The 20,321-nt window shown below is 38.5% G+C and overlaps 1 protein-coding gene across 6 annotated transcripts; it reads right to left on the reverse strand.

Annotated features, from left to right (window-relative positions):
• Window positions 1-117: 117 nt before the first annotated feature.
• tnip1 (TNFAIP3 interacting protein 1) lies at window positions 118-19,079 on the reverse strand. 6 transcript variants are annotated; one of them, XM_074648235.1, is made up of 18 exons: window positions 18,940-19,079; window positions 11,637-11,819; window positions 10,882-11,025; window positions 10,685-10,770; window positions 10,413-10,463; window positions 9,463-9,672; window positions 8,056-8,150; window positions 7,441-7,612; window positions 7,123-7,215; window positions 6,943-7,008; window positions 5,500-5,631; window positions 5,251-5,379; window positions 5,020-5,160; window positions 4,788-4,913; window positions 3,827-3,910; window positions 3,148-3,363; window positions 2,808-2,892; window positions 118-1,722 (listed from the first exon to the last, which is right to left on the reverse strand). In XM_074648235.1, exons 2-18 carry the CDS (start codon window positions 11,782-11,784, stop codon window positions 1,649-1,651), a joined length of 2,052 nt encoding a protein of 683 aa, XP_074504336.1. In that variant the 5' UTR covers window positions 11,785-11,819; window positions 18,940-19,079; the 3' UTR covers window positions 118-1,648. The 6 variants fall into 6 exon arrangements, with proteins under 6 accessions (XP_074504336.1, XP_074504338.1, XP_074504335.1 ...); XM_074648237.1 differs by lacking the exon at window positions 18,940-19,079 and adding an exon at window positions 14,076-14,208 and having other exon boundaries at window positions 3,148-3,273; XM_074648234.1 differs by lacking the exon at window positions 18,940-19,079 and adding an exon at window positions 14,076-14,208.
• Window positions 19,080-20,321: the final 1,242 nt, after the last annotated feature.

Genomic DNA, 20,321 nt, shown 5'->3' on the forward strand with positions numbered 1-20,321 from the left:
GATATCATGTGGGTGTCATGTCATGGAAAGGTGCAAATTTGTGGCCCCGACATTTCTATCGTGCAATAAAAATGGAAAAGAAATATGAACATGAATACGCAGGGTAAGATGCTAATAGACATTTAGAATAGATTTATTAAGCCAGTCAAATACAAAAAGTCTCACATGTGCTTTTGCCTACAGCAAAAAAAAAAAGAAAAAAGGGCTACAAACCAAGAAAATACAACTGCCAGTAATTACAGCATACCTTTCAAAGTGCAATTTCTCATTTCAGCTCTCACCCATCAGGACTTTGTTCCCTGTAACTTGTTTTGATAAAATGGAGCTTTTTCTAATTCATCTGCACACATTTTTGAAGCCCTTCACTAAGGAATTTGAACGGGTATTCGGTTATAACAGTGGCTTGATTTGAGATTAAAATAGCAACACGTAGTATCTCGAGGTGTGGATCATGTGTCTGTTATTATCGGGGCTCTTGACTTTGTGTTACAGCAGTTCACAGGTCAGTCGGCACGGCATGGATTGCTGGTTGTTGAAGTGGACAGAGAGCAGAGCCAGACATCCTGGCAGAGGTTTGTCCTCTGAGGAGCGGCTGTACTGCTGTAACACTGGATCTAGGGCCTCCAAATAAAGTATGAAAATCTTCCTCTTGCTGTCGCTTAACATGGAATAACCTGTATGAAGAGGAAGACCGTCATCTCTGCTGCCTAAAGGTTTTGACGCTGTAACTTCTATTTACTGTATGTCGGGGCTAAACTGTGGGCGATACAAGATGCAGTAAGATGAGTATGAATATCGGAATGAGTGGTCAAATCATCAAATCAATTGTGGTCAAGTAGAAGTGTTGTGTTTAATGAGATTAGGTCCATCATCATGGGGAAAATAAAGGTTGTGTATGTACTGTGCATTGTGTATTGTGTCTGATACAAACATACAATGTCAATAGCTACAATATATTGGGATTACACTAACAACATAGAAAGAACAGCATTACTAAAGACAATGATTTACACTTAGTCAATGCAACTATCAAAACAGCAGGTTATAAATAAATTATCAATAATCACAATCATGTTTTTGGTATGATACCATCAAAATTCATTTCCCAAAATTTTTGTATTTCAACAACCACTTTTTGAACAGTTACACGTATGGGACATTTCTATAACATCGATGGTACTGAAGAAGTCTTCATAAATCAATCAACATTCACATTGTTAATCCTATGATTCAATGTATATAATCATTCATTGTTGGAATGAGTATATGTTGTCTTAGTCGTATTGGGGAATGGCTTCCTGTAACTCTACAAGTAACAAACTAAGTGTCAAGTTGTTACATATTTTGCAGAGATACAAGCACATAGGTATATTTTCTGGAAAAAAAAGAACAATGTTAATTATTCCAACCTATTTAACAAATGACTTCAGTTCCTGATAAAAAAATCTAAATAATATTTCATGTAGCATGTATTCAGAATAGCGAAGTGTTTCACAAATAGCCTTATAAAACGCAAGTATAAACAACATTACAATAGGATATCTACAGTTCAGTAGGAAAATTATAGATCAAATCACACCTTGTCAACTCAAAAACAAACTGATTTCATGCTACTACCCAGACTCCGTTTGGTGGGTACGGTGATGCTTTAGTGCTTTCCAGGGTCAATGTTCTGTCGCTCCCTTTTTCCAAATCCTGCTGCTGCAGCTGCTGCGGACTGATCTGGAGGCACACAAAGGAACAAGTCTGCGTCATCTTCACGTTCACAAACTTGCTGATACACACTTCCTTTGAAACATTTGACAGTAAACATTTAGCCATTGTGTGGTGTAATCTTTTGAGTCGATGATGATTGATGGCAATATTCTATATTTTTCATGTCAATAAATCTCATGTAAAGACCAAAACCACAATGAATTGATCCAACTAATAACTAATGTCTCTGTAGCCACAGACGGGAAACTCAAAAAGTATTGAGAGACGGACTCTCTTGCTGACGCTATAACGCCATCAATTTCTTTAACGCATGAATACAACTTGCGATTTTTAATTGACCTCTTAAAAATCTGTCATGCCGCTGCTGGGCTCGGCTGTTATTCGATCTTTCAGAGGTTGTATCGGGCTCAGTTTTAAAGCTAGAGTGAAGGTACTAGCATGACTTGAAACTAGAAAAATCAAAGGAATCCCTCTGTACCAACTAGTTCCGAAAGAGGTTAAATTACATTTAGCGAGGAATACCTGACATGGCCATTTTCAAAGGGGTCCCTTGACCTCTGACCTCAAGATATGTGAAAGAAAATGGGTTCTATGGGTACCCATGAGTCTCCCCTTTTACAGACAAACACACTTTATGATAATCCCATGCAGTTTTGGGCAGTTTTATATGCTAAATGCAGTACCTGTAAAGCTTTCTGGACAATATTTGTCAATGTTTTGTGTTGTTAATTGATTTTCAATAATAAATGTATGCATACATTTGCATAAAGCAAGGTAATTTGTCCACTCCCATGTTGATAAGAGTATTACATACTTTACAAATCTCCCTTCAAGGTACATTTTGAACAGATACAAACGTGTGATTAACTGTGGACAATCATGCGATTAATCGCTATTACATATATTTCAATCAACTGACAGCCCTCCTACAACACATTGTTGGTTTTGGTCTTTCAATGGCATTTTGTTGAAAATAAGGCGAAATACAGAGCAACTCCAGCCTTATCCTTTGAGCAATAAAACAGTGTATAAAATGTGATTTATAACAAACATTAAGAATAAAATATTGTACTTGGCTGGCTGTAGCATACCTGCATTCTCTGGTGGTGGTCTTGAACTCTCTCCTACTGCTCTGGCCCCTCTCGGCTGCGGGAATGACGACTGCCAAGGAAAACCCTGACCAAACAGAAAGCACCAGCTTAGTTCACTAAATATACCCATTCATCACAACCAGCAGCCCTCAAGTCTTTGCCGTAACCTAACAATGGTTATTGAATGTAAGCGTGGCTAGGTTGAGCTACAGTTAGACCTAATTATAGCTGCTTGTTCCCCCCAAAAAGATAAGGGGGAGTAGAGTTGAGAGAGAAAAGAGCCTCGTTTCCTCAGAGTCACTCCAGAGACAGAGACAGAGGGGCCTTAGAGGACCCTTACCGGGGTAACAGGCTGGAAGTCTCGTACAGGGGGCGGTGCTGCGGCGGCTGCGGCTGTGGCGCCTGCTGCATTGGGCATCCGGGGAGGGAAGTGTACGGGCCAGCCCTCAAGGCCCTGCGGTCCCACCTGCACAAAGGGACCACAGTAGGGAGGGCTCAGCGGGCCGTTCACTGAGCCTGACGTGGGGTCTGAGGTACGTCTTTCCTGCTGCTGCCCCTACGAGGGATCATAAGTACACACGTGATCCCCAATCAGTGCGCGGCTGCTACTCTCAGCGAGCGCAGTGGGCCACTGCTGACCTTCAAACTTCCTGCCTCCCACTGAGGAGTGTTAACGCTCCACTTGCTGATCCCGAATGCACTGACAAACAAACCTAGCTGGAGTGAGGCTCTTGTCTTGGAGTATTCATTTGTTCAGTATGAACTTATTACAGTCAACATCTATGTGACTGCATTCTGTCACAAGGGGGCGCTAGTCTGCAAGTTTTACCTACTGCATGATGCATCCCAAAGGCTTGTAGAGCAACTTTCAGTGAATGCCTTGGCCCTGATTAAATGTACATGAAAGCGTGGCCAAAATGACCAAACACATCACCTATCCAGGCTGAGGGCACCGTTTCATTTTAGAGTTCAACATGTCTGCAACACGACCAGGCTCAGACCTGAGCTGCATCCAGTACCTGTTTGTGATGCTGCATCTGCAGTCTCTCCAGCTTACATCTCTCCGTACGTTCTCTCTGACACTCGTTCTGTGCCTGATGAAGCTGAACCACAAACACACAATGAAAAAAAACAACAAAAAAAAACAAATCACACATTAGAGAGCAATTCAGTTATAATTTTGATTCAATTAAGGCTTTCAAAGTTAACGCGATAATGTGTTTATGCACATTTGTTTTCAATTTTCAATTCTTTAATGCAATTTGCAATTTTTGGGTTGTAGCGGGCTCAGTTTTAAAGCTAGAGTGAAGATACTGGCATCATATGAAAATATAAAACACAAGGAATCAATTTGGTACCAACCATGTCATACTAGTTTGTCGAGAAGGAGGCTAAATAACGCTCCAGACTAACGCTACATTTTGGCGAGGAAAAACTGTCATGGCCATTTTCAAAGGGGTCCCTTGACCTGTAACCTCAAAATATGTGAATGAAAATGGGTTCTATGGGTACCCACGAGTCTCCCCTTTACAGACATGCCCACTTTATGATAATCACATGCAGTCTGGGGCAAGTCATAGTCAAGTCAGCACACTGACTGCCAGTTGGGCTTTAGTTTGCTATGTTATGATTTGAGCATATTTTTTAAGCCTATTGCAGTACCTGTGAGGGTTTCTGGACAATATTTATCTTTGTTTTGTGTTATTAATTGATTTCCAATAATAAATATATATATACATTTGCATAAAGTGAGCATATTTGCCCACTCCCATGTTGATAAGCGTGCTAAATACTTGACAAATCTCCCTTTAAGGTACATTTTGAACAGATAAAAAATGTATTAAAAATTAACTATGGACAATCATGCCATTCAATATTTGAATCCATTGACAGCCCTAGGTTCAATGCAAGAAATAAAAGCTAAAGCATTCCTAATCATGCTACATATTCAGGAGAACATACTGCAAAAACACAGCTTACCTGATTGGTCAAATTAGTAATCTGACCCTGGAGTCTCTCAACTTGCCGCCTCAAGTCCTCTTTTTCCTCATTCATTCGCTCCCTGTCACTCCTCTCTTTTCTGAAGTCTTCTTCAAAGATCTTCACCTGAAGTACAAAACAACAATTAAAATGCAGATGAGGAAATATGTGTAAAATTGCAATAAAACTATGTACTTGTGTGTGTGTGTGTATGTTTTGTTGCATGTCTGACCTGCTCCTTTAGTACAGCAATTTGAGTGAGCAGTTCCTGTTTCTTCCGGTTATTGGCCTCATCGGCAAAGTTACCCTGACCAGGTGGCTGTTGCTGTTGGGAGGATGACGGGGTGTGCAGGTTTAAGGCCTCCTCTAAAGCCTGGAGGAAGACAAAATAAGTATTACACTGAAGGACATGTCTCTGTGGAAAAGATGCAGAAAGAGAGAGAGAGAGATGAAGTGCACTCACCCTGTTGAGGCGTTGGATCTCCTTCTCCTGGTACTCCCTCTGTTTGCTGAGGGGCAGCAGCTGATCTTGCAGGTAGCGAATCTTCTGCTTCAGCTCAGTGGTCTCAGTGTTGAGACACTCCTTCTCCCCCTGAAATATACACACCCAAAACACCTTTCTTAAGGTTTCCTTTTCCCCCCCTTGTTTCTGTGTAGTGGTTGTGAAATTTTAGACGAATTCCTCCTGGACGTTGTGTCCTTGCATTCTCACCTGTACATTTTCTATCTTGGACTTGGCCAGCAGCAGCTTCTTGTCGTAGTCGCGCTGCCTCTGCTCTCGCTCTGCCTCCAGCTCAAGCACAGTTTTCTGGGACTCAGCCAGTCGTTGTCTCAGGTCTGTGATCTGACAATTTAAAACATTTAGTTGAGGACAGTATTCACAAGGTAATCACAGTTATAAGATACAATTCTCATAAACACAAACCAAAAAAAAAAAATGGGATTCAGAGACAACATCTCTCTGGTAAAGATAAACATCAGCTGTTGCATGCGTTCGGATACGACCTAAAAAATGTGCGTTATGAAATTATAAACTAAACCACAGTAACAGGGACACATTTGCAAGCACACACAGTTCTGTTTTTGTGTAAAATATGAACGAACATAGTGACGCAAATGGATATATCTAGGGTTCTGCGGTGTAAACCCGAGGCTGCATGGCGTCGCAGTCTCAACAAAGTGTGAATGTAGGTTTGTTCATGACTGTGGGTGTGCACACGCGTAGGTGTGTGAGTATGAGTGTGAGAGTGTGTACATGTGTGTGTGTCTCTGTTGCCCTCTTGACTGCACCGCATGAGGAAGTCAGCGGGTACCAGAGAGGTGAGGGGAATTCTCACTGAGGTGTGACAAGCCTTGTGGTAAGTATGCTCAGATAGCGAGCTATTGCAAGATTGCACCTTTCCACTGGACAAGCATATAGAACACACACACACGTACAGCTGCTTCACTGCCAACTGATGCACACAAACGTCAGCGTCCTGTGTTCCTTAAAGATATTTCCGAATTGCAAAATGCCTGCCATCTGTCGTTTCAAAGGCAACTTTAAATGGTAAAGAAAAAAATATGTATTTATTATTCCACTGGCATAATGCAAAATGTGTTGAATAGAGTTCATTTTGAACCAAGGTCAATAGATAAAGAATTTTTTTTTTCAATTCAATTTTATTTGTATAGACCAAAATCACAAATTTGCCTCACGGGGCTTTACAATCTATGTGATATGACACCCTCTGTCCTTTACGGTGCGACCATCTCATCCCAAAGAACTGTCCAGATATACAATATTTATATTGAGTGTGGACAGTTTTATGGAAAATGCAGGATAAATACTCCATGCTCTTTTTGTACTGTACATGTAGATGTATCCTTGTACACTTTATAAGTGCTTTGCTTTGAATCTAAAAAGAACTTGGCATGTGGAAGAGGTCTTTCAATTTTCCTAGAAATTAAACAGATAAAAAATGAGACAAACATATTTGGTGTACTGGATTGAAATAGCGTGATTTTATAAAATTTGTTTAAAATTTCTCTTTAAATGACAAATTAAAATGTCTTTCAGAGGAATTCGGAGAGAATTAGGTGTTAATTCTCCTTCAGCAGCTCTCAGCGATGTCTTCCCACACCCGTCACAACAGCTGTAAAGTCATTACTGTACCTTCTGTTCAAACTGTGACTTCATGGAGTTCCACTGAATGTCCCACTGCTTGTTCACCTCCAGTACCTGCAAGCACCGCCAGAAAGTGAAACAAATGACACTGAACATATAGGAAACTAAATACACAGACTTTCCCCTATGGCAAAAGAGGATGAGCAGTAAGAGCAAAAAAAGACTCACATCCTTTCTCTGCTTCTCCAAAAGCTTGATCTTCTTTTCGTACACCTCTACATCACAAGGTTTAGTTGGAGTTTTCTCAGCGGCTTTTCCACTCTGGGGGCACACAAAACATTTCTTAATCCACAACATTCCTCCATTACTCTCACCCCACATGTTAAGAGTTTAGAAGTGGGGAAGTTATGAGTCACAAATTAATTGAGAAAACCTTTAATGTTTTTCTAAAAAAGTTTAAAATAAAAAATGTATTTGGTATGTAAAAGGTGACAGATTTATTGATATGAGGCAAAGTTGTAAAAAAAAATATTTAATTTAAACTACCTTCTGCGGTGTGGTGGCCTCCATCTTGGGTCTGACAGCAGCTGATTCCTCCTTCACAGGCTCCTCTTTGGGCTCTGGAGCTTCGGTGTCAGATGGCGCTGTAGATGCTGCTGTTGTTGCTGCTGCTGGTGCTCCTCCCGTGACCAGTTCCTTGAGTTTCTGATTCTCCAGTCTGAATCAGAGAGAAAATGAAAATGATAATGTTTGTGAGCAAGGTCCCTTCCCAGAGTTTGTTGAAGCCTTAGACAGCTTCAGGATGTCCTTTGGGAAGAACCTATGATACCCGCCGGGTGCAATGACGCCAACAGAGAGCAGTGGAATAATCCCCCATCAAAAGTGAAAGCATGGTCAACTGTCAACATCCAGGACAATGTCAATGTTGTGTCACTCAAACAGTAATGGGGGGCTTATTCTCACATTCAAAAGGTCATGAGAAACAAAATTGTCCCACAGTTTAAAAAAAAAAAAGAAAGATCAGAGGAATGAAAATGGACGTAGGAAATATACTGCAGATCTCACAATGTGTTCTATTTGACCTTACTGATAATAAGGTTTGTGCTCCAGCAGAAGCAACACAAAGCCCAGTCAAATGTGAAAGAAAGGGGAAAACATTACCTCAGATGTTCCAAGTCTTGATTCCTGATATGATGATCCTCTTCCATTTTCTTTCGAAGCTCATTGTTCTCCTGTCTGAGCTGCTCACAGAGAGTCTAGAAAACCACAAAACCCCATATCATTTAAAATGGCATCATTCTGTATAATATCAAAAAAAATTTACACAGAGCCAGAAGCAATTACATTTAACACAATAGTACAACTCAAACAATACTTTGAGTGAAAATGATAAAGGAATACTGTACATGTGTATGAGCAGATACATGAGGAAATACTTCATTCTTCAGTCCTATATTTCACATTTTCAGTCCACAAACTGAAAAACTTGACTTTTTTTAATTTATGTGAGGTTTTGAAAAGATTTTTTTTTTTTTTTAATTGAATTTAGTAGTTAATAATAAAAAGAATAATACAAATGTATATAAAATATATAAAATATTATTATAGTAATATATATATTAAATATAGACCAAGTCACTGCAATTATTGCTTTACTTTGGTATATTAAAATTAGGCCGTAATGTGTTCCAGAAGTTCCAAGTGGTGAATGCACTTCCACTGGTACTACGCAACCTCCTCTTTATCTGAAAATATATGTTTTACAGGCCTTGAAATTTATATTGAAAATGTTTTTTAATGTTATACTGTTACTCTGCCTTTTATTGCAAAACACTTTGTTCTGAAATGTGCTATAGCAATACAGTTAATACAGTTAAAATGACAATATGTTCAGAAAAGGAAAGCTTGTGTTGTGTGCCTGTAGTAGTAGTTGTAGTTGATTATGTCAATGTCATGCACAGAAAAATGCCAAGCCCCCACAGACAACTGTATAAGACACCACAACTACTGTTGCAGAGGGGAAACAACATTTGTCAGAAGGGAATATAACTTTATACATTAAAAACAAAGACCGTTGTCCTATTTCCACACTCTACAACTGAAATCTACCACCGAAAGACTCCTTTCCTAAAGCACAACATTTTACTATGAAATATATCCCTTAAATTATCATATTATCATATCTATGAATCCAGCATGTCATTAAAGTCAATGTGCAACATTTATTGTGAATGGTTTACAGTAAATACATTAATATTTTAACATTAAAGGGGACCTATTATGCTTTTCCTTATTTTCTGTCATATATACAGTATAACGTTACAATGTCGGATATGCATATTCAACGTGGCAAAAGTTTCAAATAATGATGTTAACGTATGGAAAAGTATTTCCTGTGACATCATGATAAATCATTCTACATACATGTTTGCTCCCACTGCATGATGCTAACTGAAATAAACTCTTAAATGCCTGTAATGCCATGTTGGAGAACAAGCTTAAATCTAATGAGTGATGGTTGCTTTTGTAGTTTTTTTACTTCTCTCATACTGTCATCGTGTCGCATACCTGTAGGAGGGAAGTCCTCTGTTCATTCTTTTGGACCTTAGAGGAGAGATGGTGAAACTCCACAGCCATGCGACCAAGGTGAGCCAACAGCTGGTTCGGGTTGGACTCCTCTGCGAATATGCTGAAGGAGCTCTCTAGTCTCTTCAGCTGGCTGGTTAGCTCGATGTTCTCCTGAGGCAGGACGGGGATTACTCCTGCCACTGACCCAGCCTGAATGTACACACACAGGTAAAACAGTCAGCCAGTCCTCCCTCTCAAGCTGACTCAGTATGCGAGCTAACAATTACGTATGTACAGTATTTCAACCATCGCCAGACTTAAAGATCAGCATACTGTAAGAGTCATCGTGCTACTATTTCTATGACGAGCAGGAGCTGATATAACTGAAAACTCAAACCCGTTTGTCCAGTTGGATCTAAATTTAGTCCAAAGAGAAAATAGTTGCCTGTGGTAACACTTTTTACCAAAAATATTCTCTTCGGGTGTGAAACTGTGCCAAAGTAGGTTAGAGAATTTTACAATATGACAGGGTAGTAAAAAAAACAACATTAGTTTTGATAACATGTGTGCCTGAAATATTCTGGCATAGTGTCCTATTAACACATTCCCAAGGATGTAGTGTGTGAATGAATCAGCTGTGTAATTCTAGTCAGTAATAATCCTGGACTTTCCCCTGGCTGATTCAGGCTGGAGCAACCAGTATTGAGTTTGTTGGTGAGTCACCGCACCAAAGACATGTTCCTAATATTGAGGAAATGGCTATAAAGAGGAAAGGTTGAATTTAGCCTAAATATATTACACAAAATAATTACTTTTGGGAGTTAGCACCAGGAGCATTGTGATATCCTAAACATATTAAATAGTTTGGTAAAATTAAATATTCTTTGGAACTACAAAAATTGGAGTTTCTGTTCATCATAATTTGTGTCACAAAAAAGTCTGGTACTTACAGTCAAGGCATCTGAAGTCTTCGCATCTACATTCACAACCTCAAACTCCTCCTGGAAAGACCAAAAAGTAAATAGCACCATAATACACGTAGGGACTGTAAATGCATCAATAAACTTGAAAAAATAAAGTAAACATCCTGCAGTTGAGAGCTGCCAGATGTCATAGTCTAGATCCTTATAACGTCTGTATCTGGTGTTATTTACAATTCCACAATTGTCACAAAGTTGTTTCTGCCAGCACCAAAAGCTCTCACTCAGTACAAATGACTTACAGTGGGCTTCTCAGGCTGAAGGGTCCTCCCTAAACAGCTTGTTTGTTCCTCTTTCTGCTCTGCAGTGGGGTGTAAACAGGGTTTACCTGAAATATGGCATATAAAACCAAAGTTAATGCAAGTTTCCACAAAGAAGAACAGCATGCCGTATGATTACAACACCGTCCAGAGTAATAATCCAAGTATGCGAGACCTACTTTGTGTCTCAGTCTGAATGGGTCCTCCCATACACAGACTGGCGGCAAAGCTGCAGGACTTGAGGGCCTCGTTGTCTCTCACAAGTTCCTCCACTCGCTGTCGAAGCCTTGATGCCTCCGATTGAGACTCTTCCAGCAAATCACCTGTGAGTTTAAGAGAGATCTTGTCTCTTGTCCAGCAGCACTTCACTTGAATTTCACTTGATCTATCTTGCATTTTTTCAACAAACACTGCCAAGACTAGATCTATCAGCACAAGCAGTCGTCAAATATGATATGATAGAAGCTCAGTGAGAATATACGTGCAAGTAGCACTCCTTTGGTGAGTCACAAAAGGAGCAATCAGGCCATCCACATCGCATGCAACCTTTTCAACGCACTACCGAAGAAGATCATCAGGTTTTACTACATTCCACCTCATTTGCTGCATGACAGGGAACTGCCCCCATGCATTTGTATATTTTGACTGGAAATTCAGTCATGTAATCTGTTATGGAAGACATCCTATTATGCCTTTGTGGGTGCATTAAGTTAAAATCAAATGATGAATTTAGTGCTGCTACAAAATGCAATTCTGTTATAGATTTTACAAACTATAATAAAGAAATGAATGCCCTTTTACATATATACACCAATCTGGAAAAATAAAATCCTGGTGTTGAGTCACAAAACAGATGTGTAATGCCAAAGAGCAGCTGGCATTAGCCCTCTCCATCCACAACTTTGAGGTAACCATGCTGTCTTTAGGAACCTACCTAAGCTCTTAAGTCCCTTCATCCGCTCCCTCAGTATGCTGTTCTCCTCCAGTAGCTGTCGATAGCTGCTTCCCCCTCCGGCCTCATCCCTGGCCTTGACCTCACTCCCACCTGGATCATAGATGCGGTACGGGCCTTTCCCTTCCATCGCCGTTGCTCACTTCCTAGACATGGTCCTCTGAACTGTGGAAAAAACAAGAGACAAACTGTTATCTTCGGCTTAATTAAAAAACATAAATGTACCGGGGAAATACTCGGCGGAAGATAAAAAGAACAACATTTTTTAAAAATGCAGATGTAGCTGACCTTTATAGAAAACAAAAAGTGCTGATAGTAAAGCTTTTTACACAGAGGACTGAGGACTTGTGGTCCCCCCCTCTTTGTAATAAGAGAAGCAACTTTGAATCCTAAATTGAAAGGTGTCATAGAGGCAATTTTGAAAGTATATGGAGAGGTAGGCAACATGTTGAACAGATGATGGAGATAATAATCCAGGATGAGACAAACAAGTTTACCTCTTGGTTTTCATAGTGCTTACACTAGAAACCCCCTTGAACCACAACTTATACTGTATCAACATTACAACCACTCAGAAATGGTGTTTCTGTTATAATTTATAGCAACACTAGTGTTAACTATCAGGTAAAGAAAATAAAGACAGCTTTGAGAGGACAAAAGTAGCAACAACATCACCACAATACTACCCTGCATGACTGAAACATATGGCAGGAATGATGGCTAAAATATGCAAGTTAAACATTACCTCTTGATTTCTCATAGTGCTTACACTAGAAACCCCCTTGAACCCACAATTTATACTGTAGTAACATTACCACCACTCAGAAAATGGTGTTTCTGTTACTTTCTTGATGGCAGATTAAATAAATACCACCCACTCAGACATGCTACTGTATATGTAACCTTACTGGGAGTTACCTAGCTAGAAAACACACACTTGTCTTTTTTGATATATTTACTGTATTGTCATTGTTGTTATTATATATATATATATATATATATATATATATATATATATCTTGTCCTAATTGTTTGTTATCACTATTACGTAGTCATATTATCTCTTTCTATTAATCTTGTCTCTCAAGGTGGAGGCTTCAGATACGCCCAGTGGGATTTTTGCCTCTTCCTGCGCTGTATATTATTCATTATTGTTTTGTTATGTTGTATAGTCTTAAATTGTGCAAAAAAAACAAATAAACAAAAACCTTTTTTCTCAATTTATAATTTATAGCAGCACACTAGTGTTAACTATCAGGTAAAGAAAATAAAAGACAGCTTTGAGAGGACAAAAGTAGCAACAACATCACCACAAAGCTTCCCTGCCAGAGTGAAACAAATGGCAGCAATGATGGCTAAAATATGACAACTACAACGTTCATAATCCAGGATGAGACAAAAAGTTTACCTCTTGGTTCTCATAGTGCTTACACAAGAAACTCCCTTGAATCCACAATTTATACTGTAGCAACATTACACCCACTCAGAAATGGTGTGTCTGTTACTTTCTTGATGGTAGATTAAATAAAATACCACCCACTCAGACATGGTACTGTATATGTAACCTTACTGGGAGTTACCTAGCTAGAAAAACCTTTTTCTCAATTTATAATTTTTAGCAGCACACTAGTGTTAACTACCAGGTAAAGTAAAGAAAATAAAGACAGCTTTGAAAGGACAAAAGTAGCAACATCACTACACTGCCAGAGAGAAACATATGGCAGGAGTCTTGATTAACATTACAACCACTCAGAAATGGTGTTTCTGTTTCATTCTTAATGGCAGATTAAATAAAATACCACCCACTCAGACATGTTACATTACAGGGAGTTACCTAGCTAGAAAAAAACCTTTTAAACACCTTTTCTCAATTTATAATTTATTATTATTGAGTGTCAACTATCAGTTAAGCTCGGTAAAGAAAATAAAGACAGCTTTGAGAGGACAAAAGTAGCAACAACATCACCACACTGCTGCCCTGCCAGAGAGAAACATATGGCAGCAATGTGGTTGTGATGGCTAAAACATGACAACTACAACCTTCATATCCTAGGAGGAAAAGGGACACAAAAGCAGAGTAAAAAACACTAAAATGTTACGTGAATCCTGCTAACAAACATCTCACCCAAATAGCCGAGAGTCAAATACAGCCCAATCTATCAAATGATAGCTACCTTGATTGGCTGCAGAAGGCTAATATTAGTTTTCGCTGTTGTCATGCAAAGCGCTGCTACTAGCAACATCCTCGTTAGCTCGTGGCTAGCAACCACTATCACTAAGACGACGGGACAGGAAGCCTGCTTAGCTTCTTCTTGTCTTTAACCCCACTACAGAGACTTTTATCGACGCAGTAAGTCAGTGGGAAAGCTGGAGTTTAAACGACAGACAAAAGAACAAAGAGGTGTCTTTTTGTCTGGGTACCTTTCTCAGCTCGCAGTGGCCTCTCGTCGTCTCTCTCTGCCAGACATCTATTGCGGAAGTGGTCTACTGGTCTCTGTGCTGTAACCCGGGAATTTCCACCTCGTTTGATGTAAACAGCGGGTTTGATTGACAGCCCGGAGGACCAATCAGAGAGCAGCTGCCTCTGTCAGTGTGGGGAACCAACAGGAGGCCACTGACTGTAATGTAAACACTGGAGCAATAATGCTTCACTAATTCATATTTTAATGGTAGAGAGTTTATCAGATTGACACATTTTAAATGTGTACATGAATATTCATGTTTGTGCAAGAATGGCTCATATACAGTGCACTTTAGACTAAGCTACTGCAGTTACCCTGCACTATACTCATTTTTAACAGTCTCTTCTGCACTATATTCACTTTTAACAGTCTCTTCTGCACTTTTTTAATAGTCGTGTATCACAGCTGTTACCCTGCACTATATTCAGTTTTAAAAATTTTTGTTCATCTCCTTGTATTTTTTATATCTTGTATATTTACTGACTGTAATGTAAACACTGGAGCCAAAAATGCTTCACAAATTCATATTTTAATGGTAGAGATTTTTATCAGAATGACACATGAAAGGACTTTTAAATATAGATAGATGGATAGATAGATAATAACTTTATTGATCCCGAGGGAAATTCAAGTTTCCAGCGTCACAGTTCCATAGTGCAAAACATGTTAGTAAAAAGGCAGTAAAAAAAGTTAGTAGTACAAAGTACAAAAGAATATACCAGATATAAAAATACAAGGAGATGAAGAAGAAAACTGTTAAAACTGAATATAGTGCAGGGTAACAGCAGTGATACACGACTATTAAAAAAGTGAATATAGTGCAGAAGAGACTGTTAAAAGTGAGTATAGTGCAGGGTAACAGCTATGATACACGACTATTCAAAAAGTGAATATAGTGCAGAAGAGACTGTTATCTGTCCTGCAGACCGTCCTCCTTTGTCCCCCCCTCCCTAGAGAGGTGTTGTACAGTGTTTACAATGTAAACACTGGAGCCAAAATGCTTAACTAATTCATATTTCATGGTAGAGATTTTTATCAGAATGACACATGGACGGTTAAATATGTACATGAATATTCATGTTTGTGCAAGAATGGCTCATACACAGTGCACTTTAGACTAAGCTACTGGAGTTACCCTGCACTATACTCATTTTTAACAGTCTCTTCTGCACTTTTTTAATAGTTGTGTATCACAGCTGTTACCCTGCACTATATTCAGTTTTAACAGTTTTCTTCCTCTCCTTGTATTTTTATATCTGGTATATTTTTTTGTACTTTGTACTTTGCACTACTAACTTTTTTACTGCCTTTTTACTAACATGTTTTGCACTATGGAACTGTGATGCTGGAAACTTGAATTTCCCTCGGGATCAATAAAGTTACTATCTATCTATCTATCTATCTATCTATCTATCTATCTATCTATGACACTATGGGTGAGTAAAACTGATCATCAAAATCACTCTTTTTTTATCTAATAATTTTAATTTTAAAAACTTCTTATTCTTCTTTTTTTACCTCTTGAAACTCACCCAACATAGTCCTCATGGGACAAACCCGACCATGTTCACAGAATGACTTTTGTCTTCATTGATAAATTTAGAGAAGGGGCTGGTGGGGCTTTCTGTGATTGCATCACTCATTTCCTCTGAACTATAGGAGGGCAATACATAAGGCCTTGTTCAAGATACATTGATCTTTTAAAACCCACACTGTAGGTTAACAAGAAATATTTGGTATGAAAGCTAATGTCATATATATATATATATATATAATGTTCATATTGTGATTAGGGCAATAAATGATTATTTTTATTATTGATTAGTTTGACGATTATTTTTCTTTATCAATTAATTGTTCAGTCTATAAAATATTTTTTAAAAAATTCCATGAAGCTCAAGTTGACGTTTTCAAAGTGATTGCTTTGTCCAACAAACAGTCCAAAACCTAAAGACCCTCAGTCACAGAAGTAATACACTATAGGCCTACACAGCAATACACTAAATGTTGATATTTGAGCATTAAATGACACAAACAAATTATCAAAATTACGAATTAAGTTGGTCAAGATTAATCGCATGATTGTTGATAGTTAATTGCAATAAATCACAAATTAATTGCACAAGTATTTAATACTCTTATCAACGTAGGAGTGGGCGAATGTGCTAGCTTTATGCAAAGGTATGTATACAGTATATTTATTATTGGAAATCAATTAACAACACAAAACAATGACAAATATTGTCCAGAAACCCTCACAGGTACTGCATTTAGCATAAAAATATGCTTAAATCATAACATGGCAAACTCAAGTCCAACAGGCAACAACAGCTGTCAGTGTGTCAGTGTGCTGACTTGACTATGACTTGCCCCAAACTGCATGTGATTATCATAAAGTGGGCATGTCTGTAAAGGGGAGACTCGTGGGTACCCATAGAACCCGTTTTCATTCACATATCTTGAGGTCAGAGGTCAAGGAACCCTTCTAGCTTTAAAACTGAACCTGCTACAACCTAAAAATCCCATGTTGCGTTAATGTGTTAAAGAAATTAGTTGTGTTAAAACGAATTTCAGTTAACGTGTTATTATCGTGTTAACTTTGACAGCCCTACTACTTAGTTTTCTGTCAATCGACTAATTTACGAATGAATCAATCCTTTCAGCTCTGACCGTGATACATTAAATAATACCATGATGAAGATTAAATGTCATGTTTTCCTGGTCTTGAAGCCAAATGCAATATGATTTAAATATGATGTCAGTCACAGGTTAAGAGGTGTTTGTTGAGGAGCACCTGATTGACCAACATGACTGATTTAGAGCAATAGTGACATCTTGTGGGAATAAACAAACAGGTGATCTGCGGTCATATTTCCTCCTCAGGGAGTTACATAGATCATTCTTCAGTTAACTGGAAGCACAAACTACTTCTGATGCAATTCATCTTGTGACACACAATTAGTCTGAACCACACAGGGGTGGTAGTCCCAACTGAGTATTGTACGTTTCTACAGCTCTGTAATGGGTCAAAATTATTAATTTAACTACCAAAAAGTGTGATATGAATCACAAGTAAGTTGTGCTTGTCCACAACAACAATTAAGACAAACCCTCCATAATGGTTTTAGATTTCAGAGCATCAGCCAAGTTGGAGGTCTTATCAGGAAGCATGCTGTGTTAACACAGGAAACACCCAGTTTGCAAACCATGTAACATGACACGATTTCTGATAAATAAATCTAAACTAATCAGAATCACACCCTTGTTTTTCCTCTTTATGTGGCAACCATTATTACTTCCTGTAAGGAAAAAAAAAATGCACATTGATGGCGTACACAAGTTATATTGACGTACATGTTTAACCTATACTGTAATAGAGAAACCAGTTTACTAATAGGTTATATAAAAATAGTACTTTCCATGATTAAGAATTTAAAATAGGATTTCACTATACTACTCATTTCTCTTCTTGACTTAACCACTCTGATAAATGAATGAGAACCAAACTATAAAGAAAGTAAATTAGTGAGAAAACAAGAGTGTGGGTAGACAGCCCGTAATGTAATGTGTGTGTGCTTTAATAACAATAAACCATATTTGAAAATCCTTTTCATACATAAAAAAGCCGCTTAAACTGCTTTACATTCAATTGAAGAGTCATGTGCTTCAATAAAACCACAAAAACGACAAACAATAACATTTTCGACCATATAGTATGTGGACCAGCAGACCAGAAAACACTGTTAAAACGTGTGAATGTGTTTCCAAAGAGAGTTATTAGACCACCAAACACATTGTCCTTGTTTATAGGTACAAAATGTTCCCATATATAGACAGGCTAGTGACTCTGAGCCTGCCAGCACTAAAACAAAAGCCAGAGGATACAGGAAATGTCACCCATCTTTGAATACTCCGAGGCAACAAACTTTGTTTTTTCCTCCCACCTAAATTTTCCAAAATATTTCAAAGCATTTTCCTTATTGCACTAAGACAGGAGAGTGAGCAGATGACATGTGGGAAGGGTTAATCATCAGATTGAAGCCTACAGTGTCACAAGTACAGAGCATGCACCCCACCCTGCTGAGACACAAGGACAGTCCAGTCTCCCATCTCCTAGCAGCTGATAGTCATTAACTCTGTGCTGCTTAATACAAAATGTCCTTTTGTTAGCCGACTGATGACTCCAGCTGTCCTCCCGAGGCCTTAAACCAGGGTCGTCCTCACTGAAGATTCTCTATCACTATGCCAAAAATGTGGACAACATGTGCACAGACTGGCAACAGATAAGCTTCAATGTTAACTCTGACAGGCTCTTCATATCACTTTTTTTTTACTGAAAATCGAAACTACGACCAAGAAACCAGTGAGACAGATTGCCAAGTACTTTTCCCTCAAGCTCATGTATAAATAATATTAATGATAGAAGAAGAATACAATTTATTTTTAAGCTAAAAAATCATGTTATACTGTTCTTTACATGGATTTAGCAATATATATTCATGTTGTAAAGAATTACAAAATCATATTTAGCAGCAGGGTGTTTGCTAAGGCAAGCAAGTACCCACTAAGACAGAAAATACCACACAATTACAGAGCTTATGGCATCATATAGGGCAGAAATCAATCTTTTCATGCTGTTACCTCCCATGTAATGTTCCAAACACAGAACAACAACACTCGTTTCAGTGACAACAAAACTAAAATTCAACCTGCCCCGAATAATAATTTAAGAAAACAAGACACTGCCACAAATAATGATAATAAATCTAGTATGCTCCGTTACTATACACCTCAAATGTTAAAACAAATACACAACAACTCACCCACACATTCAGCTTGTCGGAGAGAGGCACTTTTTTAAGGAAACTGGTGAATAGGGGGGGAAGCAATTTCACTGTGAGACTTGGGGAATTCCCATAAAATGGCCTGATACTGTACGCTGAGCCTGAACACAGCCTGTTTGTCCAACTGTGTGGCCTGCCTTTACTGAGTAACACAACACATGAACAAAAAAAACCTGAATGCATTTAGTTAGTCTTGTACAGTACAGTAGCTGGCAGCACGTACACACATTAATGCATGCAAAAATACCACACATGACACGAAGAGAGAAGCATTCATGAGAAATGTATAGATGACCTCTTATATACAGTATACTAACTTGTGTATACAGTACAGTACAGTGCATGGCTTGTTTGCACGATCACATCATGATGCCACTATATAATCATGCAGACAAAAAAGTCAAAAGCTAAAGCAACACCCATAACTCTCTCTGCAGCTTTGAGATGACTTCAATCTATTTAATTCATGCTGCGAACAACACCACAGCACAAACTTCCCCCAGCTGTCAAAAGGGAAATTCAAAATAGGCTGTTTTGACATTGGTTGCATTTTTAACAATGTGCTATTGAAGTAAATCTCTCATAATTATCATCAAATGGAGCAATTTCAGGTTGGGTGTGTGTGCCATTAAAACCAGAGTGTGACTGACTGCTGCAGACTTTATTTTTTGCCTTGGATTTTGGCGTGCTGCAGGGGATTTCCTCGCCACATACGTCTTTTTTTTTCTTCTTTCCTCTTTTAACTCAAAGATGGCCCGACAACAGCTGCACTCACACATACGCAGTGAACTGAGACACTGACAAGAACAGAGGCAGCTGTCTTGTACTTTTCTCCTGCATTAACACTCATACACGTCCAACTGAGACACATGAAATGAAGTGTTAAGTGACATGTTAATACGGTTAAGTGTAAACGACATTGCTCATTTAAATTTGTAATAATAATAATAATATATTAGATTTATATAGCGCTTTTTAGTGATCTCAAAGACGCTATAAGGGTTGTAGGGGTATAGATAACTGTTCAGTCATGGTAGGTAGTCAGGTAGGTGTTTGAATGTAAAGACGCAGAGAGGTTGAAAGGACTAATAAGAGCCTGATTAGTTTAGATTTGGGCCAACAACATTAGCTGCTGTCCAATAATCAAAATATTAGTTTGAATGAATTGTTATTATTCTGTAAATATCACCCTTTATTTGCACACATTTAACCTTCATGAACAACAATAACTCATGGCTGTTTTTGAGTTTGTTAAGCAGAAGAGGCGTTGAATTGGAGCGGGAGTTTCCTGATGTGCTATATTCTAGTTCAGCCCATTGCTATTGCCAGTATCAACACAGTTAATCATTGAACTGCCCTGC

The sequence above is a fragment of the Sebastes fasciatus genome, chromosome 10 (genome assembly GCF_043250625.1).
Source record: "Sebastes fasciatus isolate fSebFas1 chromosome 10, fSebFas1.pri, whole genome shotgun sequence".
NCBI lineage: Eukaryota > Metazoa > Chordata > Actinopteri > Perciformes > Sebastidae > Sebastes > Sebastes fasciatus.